The 24267-nt window shown below is 41.5% G+C and overlaps 1 protein-coding gene across 1 annotated transcript in view; it reads right to left on the minus strand.

Moving 5' to 3' along the window:
* Nucleotides 1-5612: 5612 nt before the first annotated feature.
* Nucleotides 5613-24267, minus strand: part of RSPO3 (R-spondin 3) — a 61669-nt gene continuing 43014 nt past the window's right edge. Inside the window, exon 5 of the mRNA XM_008497319.2 lies at nucleotides 5613-6655. Within this exon, the coding sequence (XP_008495541.1) occupies nucleotides 6462-6655 (194 nt within the window). The 3' untranslated portion in view covers nucleotides 5613-6461. The remainder of the gene's footprint in view (nucleotides 6656-24267) is intronic.

Below are 24267 nucleotides of genomic sequence, written 5' to 3' on the forward strand. Positions count from 1 at the left end.
AACAATGTGGAATTTCTTATAAAAAAGGAGCATACCCTTGAGTATGAATTGCCTAAGAAACCTAATCCACATTTTCCTTTTTCACAGAAGTCTATTTTATGGATTTATGTATATTTATATGGTACATTGTTAACAAAGTGACGATCAAACCATTTGAAGTTTTGTGCCATAGCCTAAAGGAGAAAGAGGGGTACTCTCCTGTTTTTCAGACACAAAATAACCCAAAAACCCAAACCCACCAAAACTCACAAAAGCAGTTCCTTAGTCTCATGCTCTGGGAAATTACCTATTTCACTAGAACAAGATTGGTTGCTGTACCAGCTTCTCCTGGATAATGGCTTTATGAATGTCTGTAGAACTTTATTAACCTGCCTAGCCATAGTTGCACTGGAGTGAACTGTGAATGAGTAGAGATTATTTAATGGACAGGTTAAATACTAGTGGCAGTATGTTTTTCAGATTCTTACCTGCAGCCATCCATCCCTCTGTTCCCATCTCTGCATTAGTTTGTCGCTTCTCTGGTTTTCTCCTTCAGGCACATAAGAACTACAAAAATTGAAACCTATCAGTTTCAGTCTGGGATCATTTATCCTAGTGCTTTATTCCCCTTATACAAGAAAAGGCAGTTGCTATTCTGGTTTAATTTTGTTCACATCACCCTTTTAAAGGTGGTGGGTTAGCTGACAACTCTTTTTCCTCCTGTCCCTGTATCATTGCATCCTGTTTTTGTGGTACCTGCAGATTTTCTTCTGCCTCCACAGTACTGACTGCAGATGAAGTTGTGTTGGCAGCTTTATCCAAGCGAGGCTTCTTTACCTTGCCCTCCTTTCCTCAGGCTGAGGCTCTGTGATTAGAGGTCTGGTAGTGACACAGTTTGCTTTCAATTTACTTAGTAGTCTTCAGAAGAAGAAACCACTTAAGTAAAAAGAAGGGAGAGATGTGAAGAAAAGGAAAAAATCTTTGACTTAGAAGTCAAATGCATCCAGTTTGCCACACAAGTAGCAGTTAGATTTTTCTGTGAGGATTCACAAGGTGGATCAAAAGAGGGAGAGGAACAGCAGTGGTGCAGAAGAAAGGGAGAAGAAGGGACACTTAAATAGAAAGTGGAGAAGACAAGAGGAGAAAAAAAGAAAACAATAGAGAATGTGAGACCACTTTGGTCTTCCTTGGCTTCCTTCTATGTGTGACCACAATGATGAAAGCTTCGGGTGGAGACAGGAAGTTCAGAAAGTATGTGTACCTAACTGAAGAAAAACCTGCAAGAAAGGACAATGGTTAGTGCCTCAGAACCAAATGCATCTACAGTGTCTCTGTGAGCTAAGCAGGACCGAGTAACTCAGATGCATGCACAGTGTAAGTGCAGGGTGGAGAGTACTGTGCCTGTTGTTAGCCTTTGCATCAACAGCCTAGGTTGGATGAGGTAAAAGTTGAGATGGAAACAGAGACACAAGTGCTGAAATTCATTTAAAACTACTCCTAGTAGTAAATTCTAAAAAAAACCCAGCACCAGATGGCCAATTTCAAAGGTCTTTAAAGGTCCATTTTCTTGCTGAGATATGCATGATCATTCTCAGATAGCTTTGTATCTAAAAGAAGGTTTAAAAAATGTTCCTCAGGCAAGATACACTTCATGACACCCTTCTGCAAGAGTGCAGAGCATTTATTTTTAAGAAATTGAATGACTGTCTTGTGTATGAGGGATTGATATTGACCTTATTGGTACTCTGACATGCTCCAGAGAAAAGTATCAACAAAAAATTCATCTACTCATGAAAAAACAGAAGTTTCTGTGACAAACCAATCAATAGGTACACTCATTCCTTAAAGGCAAATGCAATTAGCATTCTATGTCTGAAAGAGAAGGCCTAAATTGAGTAGGAATATCACTACTAAATTAAGAGAAAGATGAATAGGACAGATAGATTATTATAATGATGAACAAACATGCTGACTTAACTTTTCTTTAAATTATGCCAGTTTATTACAAAATAGTAGGGAAAATCTAATATCCTGTTAGCCAGAGACCATATGGGAGAGTTATCTGAGAATGTGTAACTGCAGAGTACACTTGATGAGTAAGAGTGCCAGGTCTTTAGCATGTAAGCTTTGTGCTAAGTAGTAGATCTGAGCCTGGAAATGTGACAGTACAGCCCAAGCCCTTGCTATTGGACTTAGGAAAGGCTGAAACTGCAGCTTCAGCTGCTGCTTGCAGAATGTCACCGTGAAGAGTGGCTCCCATGATCTCATGTCATGCTGTGAAGATTTTTTTTTGTTTAAATTCTTGCAACTTCCTGCAAACCATGTGAACAAAACTCGGTGCAGTCTCTGAAAATAACAGTGTATAGCATTTGAGTATAAGAGTCATGGTACATTCATGCTGCATCATAAAGTTAATCTTCAATAAGTTTCAGGGCCTAAAACCACAGAAAAAAAATTATGGTGACTCATGAGAGATACAGATGAATAGTGCTGAATTAATAACGAAATTCATATGCTGCTTTTCCATCAGCATATAAACCACAGCAATCCAGAGGCAGATGGTAGAGGGTATGACACAAAACCTTCATTGTGGGAGTTCCCTGGTAATGGTCCCATTCTGCTGATAGGCCCTTCTACTGCCACTTTGCAAGAGGGTATAGCAAAATCTGTCATTTATTCAGTGCATTGATGAGCCTGACAAATCTACTCGAATGGCTCAGAGTAAAGCCTCTGGGAAAATTTTAATGAAGGATCCAGGCATTCAGAGCTTAAACTGTTTATGATATCTTAACACTGGATTCTCTTATCCAGGTCTCACTAAGATGGAGCCATGTGAGACAAAAAGCCACAGCTTGGTCAGACATATCTGAAGCCTTGGCTGCTGCTGTTTTGAATATTCCTACCTCTTTGTTAATGATTCTAATTCACTGAGCAGCTTAACTGTCAGAAATGGCACCAGGATATCTACTGACCATCACTGATATTTAGTATTTTATTCCAGAACTGTTCTTTAATAATTAACACACTATGATTTTTTCTGCCTACTAACACCCATTGAGTTTAGCTCCCATTTTAAGAAAAGTTATTAATAATCCTATTGTGTTTATAATCCTCCTCTGTAAATGACTTAAAATTGACTCTTAAGGTTTTGAGGTATTTTGTAACTGTGAAGCAATTGTCAGGAAAGAAGTTTCACAGAAGCTTAGTCACAGCTACTTGCAGTACTTAATCAGATCTTCTCCAGTAAGGTCATATGAGTCCCCATTAGCTCCTACTCAGCATGTAAGATCATTGACTCATGATTTTACCTATTTATTGTTGGGTGGTCAAAAAGAGTCATTGCAATATATATTTGACCTACAAAGGTCCACAGTCTTCAGTTTCAGGAGTCCTCATGGAGTAGTTCACCTACCATCAGGGTAGTCTACAATCAGTGCCAGGACAGGAGAAACTTACTTGCTTGTTTGAGCTGGATGTAGTTTTTCATGCTTCATCATGGCTACAGGAAATATCAAACACTATCCTGTGTGGGAGGGAACATCATGACAGCAGCTTCCTTGATAATTTCCAGGAAAAGTTGTATGATATTTTTTCAGGTACTATTTCTATGAATTATTACTGCTGCAAGTCAAATTCCTTTTACATTCCCTTGCTGAAAGTTGATAGTATTCCAAGTCCTGCTCTTGGTAAGACAAACCATCTCTCTTGTCCCCGTAAGCAAGGAGAGGTACACTGGAGTTTGTAATAAAGGTTTATGTGGCAGTATATAATGAAACTCACTTCTGAATCCTAAATCATTTTCCTTTTACAGTTTTTTTTCCCTTTATTCTCTAGTTCTTCAACTACTTGATACTGCTTTTCCAGCCTTCTGCCAGATAAATGGCATTTCTTGAACTCCTCCAAGTGTTGTAGTAGAGTATAACTGAGATCAGGGACATTCTGGTTTTAGCTCCTTGGTTTTTTTTTTTTTTCCTTCTTTTTAATTACCCTTTGAACACTGTTGTTCATTTTTATGGTTTTTGCTTGTGCTTTTATCAAAAGTTGTCTTCCATTTGAAATGCCCTTTTCATTTAGTACCTATACTTAATTTAGGCAGGGAGAAGACACTGTCTAACTGGTTAGTTTTAAGAGTTTAAAAAAGTTAAAAGAGTTATTTTTTTAAGAGTGTAAACAATTTAAAAGAATTTAAAGCTCCCCTGAGTTCATTTATCTGTGTGGTCCAGCTGGTGGTCTAGTTGCTGAATCCACCTAGGGATACTTCCTCTGGCCAACAACCTATCCCTGGAGAAAATAAGTTGAGAAGCAAATCCTTTCTGAGCAGTTGAACATCTCTGCCTGCCAACCAGCAACCCAGGAAAATGGGTGACTGCAGCTGCAGGAGAAGGTTTGAAATATCAAGTGCATTTTCTGTTGTGATGCCAACCCCTCTCAGCCCAGAACCGTACCTCATCTTTTGATGCCAGTCTGAGTCTGGTAACCATCAGAATTTCTCCTGCCTCCCTTCAGCATCACCCAGAGCCTCAGCGCTGAGCACAGGTCTCCTGCACCCACCACTTCTCTGAGACCAGCTTTGCCTCAGATAGAGATGCTGAGAATGGGGATGAAGGAAGATGACAGCTACTGCCAGGGTTGGTAGTGGAAGACTAAGACTTAGGAAGATATGGACAGGTTATGTGATGAAGCTGTCAGCGCACAGGTAGCCAACCCAACCCTAGTTTCTCACTGTTATGTGCCTCTCACATGCATCCAGTAAATCTTGCTTTTCTCTCATACCCATTAAGACTTCATTGTATATGATGAGAGTTGCATGCATATGCTCATCTAGGTAAAATTCAGTATTTAGTTTTTTCACCAGCAAAAATATAATATATGCAAATAATCAGGGACTGGTTACAGAAAGTTTTGACTAATTTTTGTGAAAGAGGCAATCTGTGAGAGCCTTAAGCACCCATGTTATTAGACTAGTGCATCTATCTATGTCTCATTCAGAGAGAAATCTTATAAAGAGATTTCTGCATCATTGCCTGGGTGATTAGGCTATTCCTCCACAAGTCACTGAAGCCTGAGATATAGTCTTCAGTGTTGGACAGTCTTTTTTAAAGGTCAGACTCACTGTGAGAAACCCAAACAGTGATCAAAGATGGGAAATGGCTGGGAAGTCTTGCCTGCCACACACAGGGCAGGCTGTTACCCCTATGACAAGTGCCCTTGAGGAAAACGTGACAAAACACATGCTATGAAGCCTGTTGGTTCCTCAATGTATTTATATAAATGATAAATCCATATCTGAGCAGGGAGCCTGTGTATTGCATATCCTGTGCTTCACTCATGGGTCACACTTTCTACTAATATAGACACAATGGTGCCAAGGGGTTTGGTCTGTCTTCTGAGCAGTGGAGATTTTCACACCTATGCTGTCTCAGAGAGAAGAACTGGAAAAAAAAATAAGTTGGGCAGAAATTTATAAATTCCATCCTTTAGTAGATTTACTGTTGTGGATATTCTTTCACTAGATGAATATTGTGGGTGAAAGTTGTATCCTTCTCCGTGAAGCTATGAAATTATTCACTCCCTCAGAAGAAAAAGTGATGCTATCACTGTGAAAAACACAATTACATGATCTATTTTTCTGTTTTTTATTAACTCAACATTGTCTCCTACAAATATGATTTGTCATTCACCAGAAGATTTGAAATGTAGACTTAAGTTACACATAGGTATAAAAAGCATAAAACAGCACACACGGTACCACTGTTCAGACCAGGAAACACTGTGTTGTCTCGCAGATAAGAGCACTATTCAAGCTCAGCTCCATCAACTTCTTCCTCAGGGATTCTGTCTTCAAAGCTGCAGATGCTTCTGCTTCTTTTCCCTCAGGCTGTGAAGCCCTGCAGGCTTTCCCCTGGTGTTCTTCACCCACATCTGAAGCACAGACCAGGGAACCACAGGGCAATCCCCTCCTTCTCCACCAGAGGTTATAAAAACCTTGGGCTCCTACTGGCTCTTCAGAAATGTTTTCAACCTTCTCTTAATATTTATGTACAATATATGAAGGGATACGATTTGTGTCTTTGATTTAGACATATCTCTTGCTTCATACTTAAACAATAACTTGAAAAATATTTTACAAAGAAAAAGAACATTGTTCATCTGAATGTCATTCATTATTATATTGCTATATTTTATACCCTATTATTAATATATACAAAATTTCTTAATTGCCTTTTACAGATGCATGGAAGCATATAATATAACAGTTTTAAAGTATTCCACTTTTAGATTTTTTTAATTTCCTTGGCTCATGTCCATCTCTTTAATAAACTATGGTTGCTTGGAGAATATAGGAAGTATTTGGAATGTTGTTTAAAGTTTAATAATAACTGGTAGCATTGTCCATTTGCGGCCTGAACGGTTGGAGCACCTGTCAGGGCGATCTGGCAGAGATAGCAGCATCATAAGACTTAAACAATCACAGAGGGCTGTTAATGTGCAGTGTCAACAGGTGCCAGGTGCTGTTCTTTATTTGGGGCTTTTCTTTTCTTCGGCTGCGTTTTGTTGTTGTTTTCCCTCTGTTCTCGGTTCTGTCTTCGGGCTGCTCGCCCTTTGCTTTCCTGTCTTGTCTCCTTGCTTTCTTCTTTGTTGGACTTTTTTCTTTTCTCCTCTCTATTTTTTTTCCCTGAAATAAAAATTTATGGCACATTAGAAAATCCGCACAGGCTGTTGCAATTTTTCACTCCTTCCCTTTGCCACAGCCTGTAAAACTGGCCCTGGGTTAGCATCTCCCATTAGAAGTTTGACACTAGGACTAGTGGTTAGAAATGCCCAACTCTTCATCAAACTACTAAACTCATCCACTGGACTAGCACCTCCCATCAGTCTGACTCTCAGCAGAGAGCTGAGAACACCCTGGGCAGTCCCAGTGCTTTAGAGCTGGTGTCAATATCTCACATACCCATAGCCTGTCTTCCACAGCCAGGGGGCACAGGTCCATGTACTCCACAAAAACACAGCTGGTATGGGGACACCAGTGTCTAGACCAGGTAGCATTAGCTATTACCTGGTATAAATTGAGATGGGATTCAGAGCATATGGTGAGAGGAAATTAGCCTACTCCCCTTTATGACAAGGCTCAGCATCCAAGTCTTTTAAAAATCCCTTTCTCCTCCCTTAACCCCCACCACACCCCCATCCCAAGGGATTCTTGGGACTGCAACATGAATCCCACAAAAGTCAGGTCCAGCACAGGTATGTGATCCTTTTCAGACTAAAATTTGATGTTCCAAGGCTCAAGTGGAGCTTTAGACTGCCATTAAAAAATCATCTAGTTAAGTATTTCATTGCTTTAAATGCTTACAAAGATAAGATATTGAGAATTTTGTTACTTCTACAGACCTCTCCAATAAAACTCCCCATCCCATTAGGAACATTAAAGCTGTGTGTATTATCTATGGAGATAATGTTGCATAATGCATTTATGCTTGAATATAATGAAGAAATTCTTTATCCTGAGTGTGGTGAGAGAATGGAACAGATTGCACAGAGAGGCTGTGGCTGCTCCCTCTCTGAAAGTGTTCAGGGCCAGGTTGGATGGGCCTTGGAGTCCTCTGTGCAATATTATACATGCTTTAATGCCGTCATGTCCATGCTGTTGCCATTTGTGAGAGGATCTGCTCTTTAGATCTGTGCTTATTCTGGTAATGCCATGAAACATCGAAGGGTCGTCTTTGTTCAGATTGGTTGTTTAGCTCCTTTTACCACTGTTTTAGTGGGAGTTTTTGTATGACAATATAATGTCATATAGACAATCTTTTTTTCAGTTTGGCCTCAAGGGAAGTTTCTGCTAGCAGTTGTCTGCTAGCATTGGGGAGTAGCTAAAGCCAAATTCTTGCATGTATCACTCTCCCTGTTCATATTCTTGCTCTTTTTTCCCCGAGAAATTTATTCCTGAATATTTTGTCTTCTTCCTATTATCAGTTAAAACACATTTCTTAACAGCACATTGAGCTGGACACCAGAAGGTGTGGAATTTCGTTTGAAATTTGGGCATTTGGCTAACTGTTCCAAAATTATATGAGTCATTATGTTAAAAAGTTCAGCTCTGAACTACATTGTACTTGAAGAAGAAAAGTCAAGGACAGCACTGAAACCGAAGGTCATCAAAGAAGTAAATGAAGCTGTAATCATAGAATCATTCTGATTGAAAAAGACCTTTAAAATCAAGTCCAACCATTAACCTATAACTGCCAAGTCTACCACTAAACCATGTCCTTAAGCATCACATCTACCCGTCTTAAATACTTCCAGGGATGGTGACTCAACCCTTCCCTAGGCAGCCAGTTCCAATGCCTGACAACCCTTTTGGTGAAGAAGTTTCTTCTATTACCCAATCTAAACCTCACAAGTGCCCAGTACAGGGGGATGATCACTTCCCTACCCCTATGGGGCACATTTATTCCTGATACAAGCCAGGATAATGTAACCCAGAAAAAAACATATTCTCCCAAAAATCGCCTCCCTAATGAAGCATATTGTTAGAATATCCTTCTTGGTTTGAAAATGTAACATTTTATGCATTTATATATCCATATATATGAACATATAAATGTCTCAGTGCCTCTTCATGGCTATACTGCATTATATATACTGCACCACTCCCCTTGGAAGCGGTACCGGTGCCGCCCGCGCGGGGGCGCCGCGGTGCCGCTCCAGGTTCTGGATGCGCAGGAGGCGTGAGCAGAGTGGGGGGAGCGGGTGGGTGGGGGATACAGCTCCCGCCAGACCCCGCATGTCCGGAGCTCTTCTGCTCCCGGTCCCTGCCCTCGGGATGTTTCTCCGGGAGTCAGGAGCGCTTCCCGCCCGCTGGTTCTCTTCCTCCGCGTTCCGTCTGCTCTTAGGGCTCCTGCCTCCCCTGTTACACCACATACACGGTGAACTTTGTTTTTTTTAGTTTGCCAGGAAGAGGATATAAAAACCAAAAAAGGCGGTGTGTTGTACCACATCACGGGAATATTATGTTCCTGATGGCTTACAGAATTCTCTTATTGTGATGACTAATGATACTGATGCTTATGACTTCATATGGAGTCAATAAAACCTTTTGAAATAAATAAATAAATTTAAAATTTAAAAAAAAATAGAGGAAAAATCTATTAAAAGAGGAGATTGTAAAACATTTTCCAAGGTACTCTTTTGCTCATGAAAGTGTGGATTCATGAAACTGTAATAGTTCTGTGAAATAATTATTCAGAATTAAAATAGCTTTAATTCCAGAACTGAAACTTCATACAGCCAACTGTACTGGAAGAATTTGTAGGCACTGTTCAGTGAATTGTCTTGTAGATGGGATACTTTACAACTTTTAATTATAGCAACCTTGTATATTGTAGAAAATGTACAGACATGCTATAATTTGGAGAAGTGCAGTAGTTCAAAATAAACACAGACATGAAATTAATTCAGAGAGCAGCATCATTACATGTTAAATCAGCTTAAAGGTGCTGAGTTCTTGTTAATATAATTCATAGCCCCTGGTCAAAGAACCCACTGCATCTGTATTTATGCAATCTGTATCTGAGTAGATCCTGAAGTGTGCCAGCCAGAGTATTACAGAGAAGTCTCTGCATTATCACATCAGATGTGCTGTTTTCACTTGACCTGTAGCCATATCTTTTGGAAGAAAGGGAGGAAAGGTTGGTGGCAGCTTGGGAGAAGTTAGTACTTAAGAGTACCATGTGAGAGTTACAGAAAAAATCACAGCTGCTGTTAATTAACTACCACGAGTTCCATATTTCATCTACTTTAGGCATTGCCACTTAGCCTCACCCTACTATATTCAGCTGTAATTACTACAGGGAACTCAGAGCAGTGTATTTGTTCACTTTGCCCTTCTGTGGGCACTGAAACCCCAAACCACCATAAGAAGGCATAAAATCTGATTGTGCAAACTGCTCTGCTCTGGTTGGGGGTGGGTGTCACCAGAGTAGGTCTCGTGAAAACCCCAGAGGGATGAGAATCTGGCGTCAGGCAGCTGGGATGATCGTATTTCTTTTGGAGAAATAAATCTCACAAAGAAATTCACCCTGGGGGAGCAGCAGGAGCAAAAGGAGTCACTGAACTGCTCTTGGCGGGGTTGCAGGCACCGACGTAATCGGTCCCTATCTGGAAAGGTCCTGGCACTTCTACTGTGCCTGTCACCACGGACCACAGAATCCTCCCCACTACACTGTAATAAACTGAAGAGCTGTAATAGAAGACCACAAGCCACAGCTGTAGTGTGCCACAGTGTTCTTTCACACCCCTCACAGCCTCGGCTGACCTCTCCATGCTTTCCCAGCTCTTGGAGCCCCAGCACCCTCGTACCCCATGAAGTATGGGGCCAAAACTTGGAGGCTAAGGACTGCCACTCTGTGTTGCCCTCCTTCCCACCTTTCCACACCCTTGTCAGAGACTTTTTTTAGTCCTCTTAGACTAAAAGTCTGTCATTCTTTCTTCATGTTACGATCTGGACAACCCCATGATGTTCTGAGTAAAGATACCAGAAAGAAGAGAATGCCCCAGACTCTAAAGCCACTTGCCACAGTTTTGTCTACAAGCTGGTTCTGTCATATTATGCAAATGAGTAGATCACTCTCATTTTCAAGAAAAGCAAGACTTTTGTTTCTGGAACAGAGGCTGTAGCTTGTACTCACACTGCTTGCCAAGATAGAAACCATTCAAACCCCCAGCTTCCCAGTGATGCAAAAGACATTCTCCTTTCATTCAGAAGCCACTAGCAGATGATTCATCTGGTATGTCTTTCTGAATATTCAACAGCATAATTTTCTTAGCAGCAATCATGTTTTCCTAGTTATAGTGTCCCTTTTTCATAATGACTAGATTTTAAGGTGACCAGGGTGGTGATGGGCAACAACTGCAGAAGGACCCAGGCACTACACAGTTCAGTGCATTTCCTGGCCTTACTTACTCTTGAAGTTGTCAATATGGGTAAAAATTTTAAAGGAGCTAAGGATCACAGACTTTCAAAGAGCAATTAATTAAGCCAAACATAGGCTCTCCCACTGTTGAGATGTATGAGCACAATTTAGCTGGCTTCCAGATACCAGTGCAGATAGATACATTTCTTAAGGCGAGTGTCGTATCCACAGTCTTAGGTGGTGATTTAGACAGCCAAGATACCCCAAATGACACTGACATGACTGAGCAACTGCGTTAGGGGATTTAACGACTAACTTGTACTTATGTGTCCCATCTCCTCTTGAAAATGGAAATTCTGCTCTAGATGTAGACTCCAGGTCACGTCAGAGCCTGCGACCTACAAAAACCTTTCTAGGAGGTTTAGGATCTTTGAACTTCATTTGCCTCTGAAAATAGGATCTGGACTACTCGACTGCATTTGCTTGAAGAGTCTTCTCATTTATGTTGTGTGTGCTAGCCTGTCCTTGCAAGAAGAGGACAGTGCTGAGGCATTAGAGGGAACAAGAATGTTGTGTCTAACTACAGGAATACCTCAGGACTGGGCAAAAACTGTTTGCATACAGTAGGCAGAGAGGGAAGAGAGGATGCTGAGCAGACCAGCTATGCCAAGACAGAAGATGTCAGGCTTTGCTGCCATAGCAAATAAAGAGCAAGTTGTATCCCTTTAGGTATTTGGGAAATAGGGAAGGCTGCTAGGGAAATGACACTGCTACACTCATGAGCAAGGCTTACTGAAAGTCTCTGGCTTAAATGTCACATGGCTACCTCTTTGCAGTAGAGTGGGTTGGATCTTATAGAATCATAGAATCATAGAATCATAGAATCATAGAATTAGCCGGGTTGGAAGGGACCTCAGAGATCATCTAGTCCAACCCTTGACCCACCGGAGCAGTTGCTAGACCATGGCACTGAGTGCCACATCCAGTCTTTTTTTAAATGTCTCCAGGGACGGAGAATCTACCACCTCTCCGGGCAGTCCATTCCAATGCCTGATCACCCTCTCCGTGAAGAAATTCTTTCTAATATCTAACCTAAACCTCCCCTGGCACAACTTAAGACTGTGTCCTCTTGTCTTGTTGAAGGTCGTCTCTGAAAAGAGTCCAGTTCCCACCTTGCTACAGCCTCCTTTCAGGTAGTTGTAGACAGCAATGAGGTCTCCCCTGAGCCTCCTCTTCTTCAGGCTGAACAGCCCCAGCTCTCTCAGCCTCTCCTCATAGGGCCTGTGCTCGAGTCCCTTCACCAGCCTGGTTGCCCTCCTTTGGACCTGTTCCAGGACCTCTACATCCTTCTTAAACTGAGGGGCCCAGAACTGGACACAGTACTCGAGGTGTGGCCTAACCAGTGCTGAGTACAGGGGAAGAATCACCTCCCTGGACCTGCTGGTGACGCTGTTTTTGATACAGGCCAGGATGCCATTGGCCTTCTTGGCCACCTGAGCACACTGCTGGCTCATGTTCAGTTTCTTGTCGATGCAGACTCCCAGGTCCCTTTCTGCCTGGCTGCTCTCCAGCCACTCTGTGCCCAGCCTGTAGCGCTGCATGGGGTTGTTGTGGCCAAAGTGCAGGACCCGGCACTTGGCCTTGTTGAACCTCATCCCGTTGGAATCGGCCCAGCTCTCTAGTCTGTCCAGGTCCCTCTGCAGAGCCCTCCTGCCTTCGAGTTGGTCCACACTTCCTCCCAGCTTGGTGTCATCTGCGAATTTGCTGATGATGGACTCAATCCCTTCGTCTAGGTCGTCGATAAAGATATTGAACAGAACTGGGCCCAATACTGATCCCTGGGGGACACCACTAGTGACCGGCCGCCAACTGGATGCAGCCCCGTTCAGCACCACTCTCTGGGCCCGGCCCTCCAGCCAGTTCCTAACCCAGCACAGGGTGCTCCTGTCCAAGCTGTGGGCTGACAGCTTTTTCAGGAGGATGCTATGGGGGACGGTGTCAAAGGCTTTGCTGAAATCCAGGTAGACCACATCCACCGCCTTCCCCTCATCCACCAGTCAGGTCACCCAATCATAAAAGGAGATCAGGTTGGTCAGGCAGGACCTGCCCTTCCTAAACCCGTGCTGGCTGGGTCTGATCCCTTGCCCATCCTGCAGGTGCTGTGTGATTGCACTGAGGATGATCTGCTCCATAACCCTGCCAGGCACTGAGGTCAGGCTGACGGGCCTGTAGTTTCCCGGGTCCTCCTTCCAGCCCTTTTTGTGGATTGGCGTGATATTCGCCAACTTCCAATCATCTGGGATGTCCCCCGTGAGCCATCTTCCTTTCCTGTGCCATAGAAAAGACATTGCTAGTGCCTGAAAATACAAGATTATCCTCCAGGCAAAGAAGCAGCCAGAGGAGGAGGATTTCTATAATGAGTTCTGTTTGCTGCTTGTGGAGATATTTACTGCTGTCTCTTCAAACCAGAGCCTGTGGGGATTTATTTCCTTTGCACTTGTCTGTTGGGACTAAGGGAAATTGTTAGCAGCCTTGTTTTAATCAGGACTAATGTTGTGCTAACAACAGCAATTTTGTAATTATGTGACAGTTTTCATCTTATAAAAGCCCACAGCTTATAAACTTCGAGCACAACTTCCAAAGAAAAAAATGGCTATTTAGCAGAGCAGAAAACCACTCCAGACTGCTTAGGATGGGAAGTGACATACATTGTGCTGGTATTAGTGAAGTGGCATTTTCTCTCTGCGTTTGCCTCGAGATATTTAATGGTGGCTTCTTAATGGGCTTTAATTTTTTACAGCTCTTCTGAAAGTGACAAAAAGGTAGATCCACCTTATAAACCTCTTTTAAGTCTAACAGAATCTGATGCCAATACAAAGACTGACAATGGTAGTGATTTTACCAAAACCCCTTACCCTGTTCTTAGAGCATCAGAATATTGACAGAAATCTATAATGGCTTGTTTTCCTTTTAGGCAGCAATAATCCAAGCCCTCCCATTAGCCTGGTTGAGGTAATAAATACAATACTTTTTAGAGACTTAGTTCAGCTGGTGCTGACTTTTGAAGAAACCAGAAATAAAAATGTAATGCTGCATTATGTCAGAGCTGCATGTTTAGTCTGCCTCTCTAGAAATAATCAAGAAAAGTTATACATGATAAGAGACAGATGCTAGTGCCTCACCAGACATTTGAACTCTTTTCTAGTACAACAGTAAAAAGGAGAAAACACCAAAGAAACTTGCTTCTTTAGTACTCGAATTTGTACTTAGAGAATTCTGAAGGGAGTGATAAAAACCATTTTCCTTGGATTTGTTAAAAGTGATTGCATTAAAATAAGCTGCCAGTTCAGAAGATACTTCTATGACCCAAATCATTGGATAAATCCATGAGAATACTTTTTTCCCTAAGTGACCACAGATCAGATCTGGTCTATAGTGATGACCGAGTATGGATCTTGGAAGGAATATCTGAGTGCCAACTCTCATACTCAGGCCAGGCCATCATTTTCTGTCCCAGTACTAGAAACCAGAGCCAGGGAACCCAGGCATCTTCCACCATTTCATTTGCTGGTATAGATACAGCTATACACTCCCCCTGGGCCCCTCTCCTTACATCTCTTTAAGTTTCTTGATGTGCCAAGAAGGTAAAGGAAGGTGAGGAGTCAACAGGATGCACCTCTGGCCCTGCTCTGCACGGTTCACTTGTCCCCTCCCTCTAAGCATGGTTTGTTTGCGTTCCCACCAGGGGTGACACCTGTGCTGACAGGTGGATGTGAGCTCTTGAGTAGTATCCCAGGCCCAGGTAACCCAGGCCAGCCTGAGGAATGGGTCAGCAGCAGCTGACATGCAGTGGATGGCAGCCCCTGATGGATCCACTCAGCAAAGCCATCAGCCCAGAGCCAGGGTGCTATTACTTAAACTGGTGGGAGGCCCATTTCTCCCCTCTGTTGTGCTTGCTCAAACACATGGAGGTCACCAAGGTTGGTCTCTGGTGTAAATGAAAGCAGAATTTACTTTCAAGGGTACTTTTAAAAATAAGGTGTTGAAAAAGGACTTTCTTTCTGTTTCATGTCTCCAGCGTGTGTGTACTGTTTCAGCAGGCCAAAGCATTGATCCTCCCCTCTCAAGGTAGTGCCAGTATTTCCAAATACATTTTTATGCTGATTAAACTGGCAGATCAGGTTTCTAAATTGCATACATATCAAGGACTCCAAAAATCCCCTTCCAAAAAGGGTTACATGACATTCCACTTAATCCATCTCCATGTTTTCTCACCTACTGAGGGGATAACTGATAGTTCACCAGGCAGCAAGCACCTTGTGGAGGAGGAGATGGGGATTGCCTCTGATAGAGGCTAAGGATATTTTTATGCCAAAGTAACTCAGATCTTAGCCCTAGGAAGCTCAGAGAGCTTGGGTGACCAAGATGCTGTCAAAGGGTTCTCATGTTTTTAGGCTCTTGAGCCCTTGTCATCCTGCCAGGTGGGTGGTCAAAGGCCAGCCCAATGGACAAGCTGGCAGGATATTATCCAGCAACCTAATATGGAGGCAAAGTTGTTTCAAAGCTGTCCTACTTTCTGCTGGGGCTTCATTGAAATCAGCAAGTTTCTGGGAAATGTGATGATACAGATAGTCTGGCATTTTCCATTCCTTTGGCAAATTCAGCCCTATAAAATATATTTTTTTGAGATTTCTAAGAAGGAGTCATGGAGGATATGCATGGAAAAAGGTTAAATGCAAATATTTTAAAGCTGCCTGTGAGTCTTCAGTTTAAAATGAATCTCAGATAGAAATTGTCCATGTCAATTTCATCCAGACTGTCTTGTCTTTTTTTTTTAAATTTTTTTTTCACCAAGAATGTGATAAGTTTATTCTTTTCTAATCCCTCTGGGAATGAACTGTGCATGTAGAGCTGTTTGTAGTAGCAGGCTTTGCACACTGAAGTGAGCAGACGGCTTTATGAGTAGCTTGAAGTGGAATGTGAAGAATGAGTGACAGCTCATCACTGGAGACCACTTTACTAAGTGTACTTTATAAACTGACCAGCACGGCATATAGATCAGATATCATCGAGGTCGCATGGCCCAATAGAGGAGGTGCAGCCCTTGCCAAGATGAGAAAGTCTCCAGTCATAGAGGGAACCACCAAGTGCTAAGGAAAGTCAGTTCCAGATGCCACCCGCTTCCAGGTGGAGAAGCCCACTGTATACTATCCAACTAATGTGTTCATGCCTCTCTTTAAAATTGAGTAACTAATCTCTTTCCTACCTGCTCCAAGAACTTTTACATTAGTCAAATTTCTACAGATCTGAGTGCCACCTGCTCTTGCTAGCAACTTCTTAGGCGCTCTTTTATAGAATCTGAGACCAACCCTGTAGCCACAATAAACGATAATATTTTGCAAGGGTCTGGTATGACATGCTCAGAAACACAGACTGTCATACAGAAGTGTACAAATCTCAGAGGCAAGAAAGCAAACAGTGCACACATGATGTACCAAGATACTAAAAGGAGCAGGATGCTTTCTCCACAGTTTCCAGAAAAAAATAGACCCTTACTCCAACAAAAAAACCCAGAAACTCTAAGAAGTTATGTAACATTGTTCATGTACTTTTGCAAATGTTACCCAAGGTGTCTCAACATCCAATAAGTTAACTTCTTTGCTCTGAAAAAGTGAGTTGCTTTCAGCTAGAAAACAGAGGTTCCATTGACCTTAAGCCTGTAGTATTCAGGGGCATTCACATACATTCTTTCACCTTCATACTGCATCTTCTACTGTGTCACATTTAAACTTAAGAGAGTTATCCATCATAGCTTTATTTTATTTTAAGGCCACTGGGGAAAAAATCCAGCAACATAAAATATACTGTGGCTGGGAATGTGATCCTTCATCTCAGTGATGAACCTTTTTGTTTCTTTTGTAATACAATCTTCATATAATTTCTTATGTTCCACAACTATAAAATGGGAATAAGAGTTCCTTAATTTTGGTAAGTGCTTTGGGAACTATGGAGAAAAACTATTGCTATTTCAAATCAGAGTTGCAGAATTGGACGGAGAATCCTACATGCTTGAATTAATGTTTTGAAAGACTAAACATCATGAAATAGAGAATATCTATCTATCTATCTACTCTATTCTTCAATGAAATAGAGAGCTCGGGATCCTTTACAGAGCGTTGTTTCCTTACTCATGCTTAAAGGTAGCAGAGACTGGATCACCCACTGTCATTCCCTCCCACCACCCACATCCATACGAGAAATAAAGTCAGTTCCTCTGGATTTAAACTAAATCCTTCTGGTTTAGCAATGCACATTTCTCCTTAAGCAATAAACATCTGTCGTCTGCCATTCATTAATATTAATTATAAATGGTCACTAGCTCGTGGGATCCAAGTCCACCAGCTGAGATTTTTCCAACTCTGACCTTGTTAGGGTTTGTATAAAAAGTGTTCAGAAGAGTCCTTCAAAGCTCGAAGCCAACAATAAATGCAATTTGCGGAGTACAGCTTTTAGATTATGCACTTAGAACAAGAGCAGTCAGAAAAGATGATGTGGAGCAAGGGAGGGAGAGAAGGAGGGAATACAGGGTCTGAAACAGCATTCCTTTAAATGCTTAAGAGTTTTAGACCTTTCTGCAGGCTAATGACAGGGAGAGGCATTGTCCATAATGAAACTGGCCCATCCATTAAACATTACTGTAAATGAAAGGTTGCGTGAATTAAAGGTTGTTCATCTCATGTTTCAGGAATGTAGCTGTGTTTCATGTCTGAAGCCTGTTTTCCATTTAAACGGAGTTCTTCAGATGACAAATGAGAGAGAATTTCAGAAAGCAAATGGGCAGAAGTAAATACATGCTTAAGAACAAAGCAGAGAGCTGTAGCTGTAAATCTTTTTACTGGGGCTACTGTTTGCCATAGATATTGGGGAGGATTAGATCAGAACTGAGAAATTTTGGTACTGAGTCATTTTGTTGTAAACCAAAAAAACCCAACAAAAAAATCCCCACAGTTAACAGTTATATTCTAGCCCTAATATTACCTGTAAATGTTTCCCACATAGACCGCTGCATAGTCCTTTTCCTACCATTTTGGATTTCAGGGAACTAAAAATAGAGAATTTTGGAAATGCTTTTTCCTCAGTTTTGCATAACCACCACATCTTTAAATGATAACTGTTTTTTCCCTCTCCTTTAATTCCTTATGGAAATTTCCATTCCTATGGAATGGAAAAGAATGTTTGTTTGCATCATTCCTTAAAATTAGCTGCTTTTTTTTTTTTTGTTTTTTTTGTTTTTGTTTTTTTTTTTGTTTTTTTTTTTGTTTTGTTGTTGTTTTGTTTTTGGTTTTGGTTTTGTTTTGTTTTTTTTCCTCCAGGCTTTAGCCATAGAGCAGTTTTGCCCTTATGGGCCATATCATCATTTGCTCTTAAAATATACACATCTTCATTTGCAGAGGGGTGTTAGCTCATATCTACAGTGAATCAGTGTAACAAGTTCACTGAAATACTCTTCCTGTAACAGTGATTCAAGGCTGTTGAATGCAAAGGGGAACTTGAACAGGTTTTGCAGCAATACAAATGACTAAACTGAACAAAGTGAAAGTTAGCTTCAGTTCTTTGACTCAGACCCAAACAAAAGTCTGAACTTGGTGAAAGCAGCAGGAGTCCTTATACTGCTGCCAATGGACAGAGATACTTGGATTTGTGCTCTGTAAACGTGCAACCCGTTGTATCTCTGTGAAAGTCTTGCAGAAGGCAACAGGCAAGAAAAAAAACGTGGAAATTTGGTAGCTATTTTAGAAATGCTTATTGCAGCATTATCTAGTTCCTATCTGGGCTATGAAGCTAAAATACTGCACTTAGGCTGTCTCTGATGGATGTTTGTCTCACTTCCTTAAAAATCTTCCATGATGGAGATTCCCACAACCTTTCTCTTGATCTTTACAATCTCTGATAATAACATTGGCTGTTAATCATCTCATTGGGAATGCTCTAAAGCTCCTTTGGACATTTATAAAGGCAAGTTATGACAGCGAGTGTTTTCTTTTTCAAAGTTGGAAGAGAGCTGAGAGGTGGCATCCTAAGCACACCAAATGCTACATCAGGTGTCAGAGCTGGAAGGGAGAGTGAGCTGCAGGGAGATGATGAGACTGGAGATGCAGACCTGGGTGGGGAAAAGCAAACAGAGCTGCCTGGGTGGGGAAGAACAGGCAAATATCCAGTAAGATTAGGAGAAACAATAGCCAAAAAGTGCTCCTTTGTTTTCAATCTGATACAAAGGAATGCCGAAAATCCCTTATTTACACCTAGATCTGAAGTACTCTGAAGTCAATGGGCTCTCAATGAGTCTTGGATCAGTCCCTTTAAAAAAAAGGACAGCTATATTACAGTAGTGAATTAGTCTCATGGCTGTCCAGACTGGCAGTGTTATAAAAGCATTGCTATACATGGAAGTGTTCCACAGCCCAGGATTTAGCTTATTAAACAGTGCTGCCTGTGTCACCATCAGACTTGAAACATCCACTGCCTGATTTACTCTGTAGCTCACATACCCCAAATGTTTTGCATTCTTGGACTAAATTTGATAGATGTACTTGCAAACTTCTCTCTTTCATTTGTTCTTCCTTCCAGGACGTGTAGGACCAAATAATGAGGGATATCAGTACCCAGGTGGTGAGGGCTGAGTGGGTCCTCCTGTCAGCAGCCAGTTCCCTTTGCCTTTACTTTGTGGTAATGTTGCCCAAAGGTGAGAAAACAGACTGCTGTGGTCTTCTGGAGAGCTGAGAGAAAGAAGTTGCCAAGACCTCTTGCTGTGGCACACAGCCTGGAAGAGGCTCATTTCCTCTTTCAGCTGTGACAAACATGTCCTCTTTTCAGAAATGGCTCCTTAAAGCATTAGAGAAGTTAGGGCAAGGACTGTGGATGCATCAGTTGCCAGAAGTGATAGAAAGACTGATGAGGAGAGAAAGATGAGTGTGTGAGGACGTGCAGACAGAGCAAGGAAGTGATGTGGGGTAAGAGAGAACCATACAGTGCTCTCTCAGACAGAGTGCCTACCCTGCTCTGAGAGAGGAGAGTAGGTACAGTTTCCTGTTTGCCTCTCCCTGAAGCTCAGCGATGTGAAGGTGCCATGAATAAGTAAAGTACAGCTGTACTAGGGAAGGCCAGAGGCCAGACAGATGCATGCACAGCATAACTAGTAGATTGTTTCAGGACTCTGTGACCTGAAACAGACCTTCCCCTGTCAAATCTAATATGGAGGGAACAGCCCCAGCTAGTTTGGATGCAAGCCAGAAGGTGGCCCTTGGAGTTGTGTCTCTGGAGCAGGCCTTTGCTTGATTTTCTCTAGCAGCATAGACTCATATAGCTGTGGATTTCACCTTTTAAAGACGGAGCTGTTCCTCTCAATCCCAAATATTTTTATTTGAGAGGGAATATTTCAAGCAAGTGCTGGAAATTTGGTGCCAAATGAATACCTGATGGGCACTTTGGAAGGGAGAGGAAGAGGGGCTCATGAGAGGTTTGTATCCCCTGCTGTCTTTTCTACAGAGCTCAGGCATCTAAAACATAACCAGCCAGCAAACTCTGAAGCATAAGGAGGCACCAGAAGGGAAGATCAGAAAGGGGAAAAGAGCTGATTTCTATCCCTTATTTGGTTTAGTGGTCTGAAGAGAACAGCTCTCACATCAATCGCATTTTAGAAGAAGAAGAATGCAATCAGGTTTTTTCTGATTCACTTCCCTTACAGAAGCAACTGACCACATGCTTGTTTCTTAGCTTTGACACAATTCCTGTTAATATGAGGTTCATTCTGTTTATCAGCACTGTGCTCAGTGCATTTTTATAGCATCCTCCAGAGAACCTCAGGGCTCAGTGCAGCTGAGTGACCTTCCCTCTGCTCCCAGGTCCCCCAGGACAAGGAGGAGATGGAAGGTGGCAAGAGAGGATCTGTTAGCAGGAGGGGAGAATATCTCCCACTGAGCATCAACCCAGGACCCTGTGAGGCTAAAATCAATTTTGATATCTAAGGGCCTGACAGGTTGGTGTATGACCACAACCTTTTTGAACCTGACTGCTTGACGAGATGCATATTATTCTGAGAATATAACCTGGACATGGCACACATGTATACAGTCGGTGCATACGTGTATAGTGCTGTATGTGCAAAGGTGCACAGTGTGAATCTACTACCTGCTTGTGCAGCTGATATGTGTTTGTTAGAACTGGGAGGTATGATGAGGGTGTGATGTTCACACTTAAACAAACAAAATAAACATACCTGCAGCAAAGCACAATGTTACTTTCAAAACTGCCTGTGATTAAATGTTGAAAATGCTATGATTAACATTTTAAAATTACTTTCTCTGCCTTTTTCAGCCCTTAAATTGTTGTGCGACTGCATCCTCTACTATTAACTATTCTGAGTTCACCAATTGCTCCGACTTGGTCCTGTTTTTCCCCTCTTAACCCTTCTAACCCAGGTATCTGTTCTTGGTCACACCCACCTACAAGCCCAGGGTAGTGGGCAGCCTGGTGCTGCCGGTCCCCTGCCTTCCTCAAGGGGTCCCCCCAGATGCCATTTCACTGCATCTTGCAGCTCTCAGATTCCCCGTCTCAACAGCCTTACTCTTGGAGGCTGGAAATGTGTTAAAGTTAAAGAGTCAAAACCCCTGCAAGGAAAGGAAATGAGAGGTCCTCTTGGCAGCAACAAACAGAAAATAAACAACCAAACTCTTCGCAAGACAGATTCCTCAATTATAGTAACTTGGGCTCTCAGAGGCCAGAGTTATGACCCATTGGTGTATGCAGTATGTAAACATAGGGATGCAGTAATTAGCTTTGTGTTCATTTTGAGGCTGCAGAAGTCCTGTGACCTGCCATGGAGTAAGGTCATTAACCATAACCACACTAGTGACCTTCACACAGGATACCCCATCTCTCACAGTTACACGAGCAAACTGCACTGTGATGTCTCCCTGGCTCACGTGCTCCAGCCCTTTGGTTTTGAATGCCACTGAGCTATACATGAGGGAAAAAAATGTGACTTTTGGAATGAGCTGTGACTGTAATATCTTACTTTCTCACGTAGCAATGCTTAAGACTTAAATGTAATTAGTACAAATCCTCTGTAACAAAAATATCTCGAATTTTCCCCAATTCTTTTTTTTTTCTTTTTAAATCAGAAAAAATGTTTTAAAATCATACTCTGAGGAACCATTGGACTGGTGTGGGCTTTCATCTTTTGTATGTGGAGTGTGTATAGAGACAGACTGTTCATAGCTTGTTCTGCAAAGGACAATTCACCTCTGAATAAGCAGGTGTACAACCATTATGAGATGTTTATTATCAAACGCAACAGAATGTTACTCTAACCCTGATTTTGCCAGCACTAAATGAAATTAATATTGGGAACGATTCTTTTTCAACTCTACTTTTTGCTTTTTTGTGGCTAACCCCTGGATCCCATGAAACACACTCATCTTTCTTACAGAGTCAGCTTGGGTGAAACTTGGTATAGATCTTGAAGTGTTGCAAAGTCATTATTGTGCAGATGGAGACAACATACTGCTTAATTTAATAGATAGCAACTCATACAATTTTTTTCTTAAAAAGTCACTGAAATGAAAGAGGCACTTCCAGGATACAAATTATTTTGCCTTTCTTAGAATCCAGACTAGTGTCGTGGATGCAGTTTAAGTCCAGTGATATGTACAATGCTCTTGCCAAGCTTAAAGATGTGCAGTGAAGTCCCAGCTTGTCATTCCTTGTCTGGATTCTCAGAAAGAAAAACCCTCTCTCTGAAATTTGCATCCATGTCAAATTCAGGTTACCCAGCATGACAAAGGAGCTCAACGAAATGCCTGAATGACTTCTTCCAGAGGCCTGGCAGTCCAGAATTTTTAGGGAAAATTGAGTATTGCCACATGAGTAAACACATTGATGTGGCACATACTTATGCACAGTTTAAGTGGCCACATAGGAGTTTCCATGGGTTGTAATGATCATGAAACCCTGATTTTATGTGCCAGGATTCACAATCTGTACTAAGAAGTGATGAAACTCCCACTGATTTCAAATGGCTTCCTTCACCACTATACATCCACATAGCTTTTAAAATGTAATCCAAATTGCTCATCATTTCATTTATTTTAGTAGGGGCTTTATTTTTCTTTCTTTATTTTGCCTGGGACAACTTAATTGACTGCTAATGAAATCAGTGCACCTCAAGCAGAGATCAGCTGCAGAAATATGAAAAATATTTCAGGGGCAACTTAGTTTAGATTCCAGAGATCCCTGTGCTCTGCTGTTACACAGACCCATGTGGCATCAGAATGTGTATGTTAGGGTGGGTAACATAATGAATTTAAGCTAAGTGAGTGAAATTAGCTTATTGCTTAGTATTTTGTTAGTGTTAAGTTACATTGTTTTCAGCTAAAGTGAATTCTTGAGGAATGGATTGGAATTTTTAGCTGAAGGGTGGTTTTGGAAATCTGATGGATGCCTGACAGGATTCTTCCTCACACCGTAGCTGGCTGGAGACATTTTCAAACATGTTCTGATTAATATGTTTGAAGCATTATACAGACATATAACAAGAAAGGGTTGAAGAACGAGTTCAAAGAAACAACAGAGAAGACCTAAGTCTCAGTTCTCTAAGCTATTCAAATCAAACCTGGACATTGATAGTCACATGTATGCAGCGCATGATAGAAACATTTATTTTACTTTATCTCCCCAAAATATATACACCTCCTCATTAAAACTGCTCAACAGCAAATCCTGTTTTCTTGGTTCCCTTCTGTTCACCAGTCTGCATCTAGAATTCAGCTGTTCATCTCAAAGACACTATTATTCTTGCTGTACATTAAAAAAAATAAAATCACAGCATAATATCTTTATTCTCCTTACAGCACAAACCATTACCTGACAAGATATCTTGCCACTATGGAGTTAAAGTCTTGTGAATTCTGATTAAAATTGTCCCTTTTTCTTTCATAACCATATCCTACTTTCAGACTCTAGAAGGTAACTATTCCTACACTCCTCAGTGAAAAATAAATATGCTTTTCTACATTCATCCCACCATGTTTTCATGTCTAATACTTGAATTTTTGCCTGTCAGGAACAGCAGCTTTCTTTACTCTGTGTTCACACAGAAATGGACACAGTTAACATTGGTTGATTCTCTCTTTGAACATCTAAATGCCGCCAACATGTAAATGAATCAATAGATGCACAAACAAAAATTGAAATGTATTATTTATTTGCTTACAAAAATACAGTTGCATCACCAGTGTAGCCTATCCGTTAGCTTGCCTAAAAATCAGCTTTCTAAAGTGTCTTCCTTGTTCATAACTATGCACTTAAGTCTTTTTTA

Source organism: Calypte anna, chromosome 3, assembly GCF_003957555.1.
Source record: "Calypte anna isolate BGI_N300 chromosome 3, bCalAnn1_v1.p, whole genome shotgun sequence".
Classification (NCBI taxonomy): Eukaryota; Metazoa; Chordata; class Aves; order Apodiformes; family Trochilidae; genus Calypte; species Calypte anna.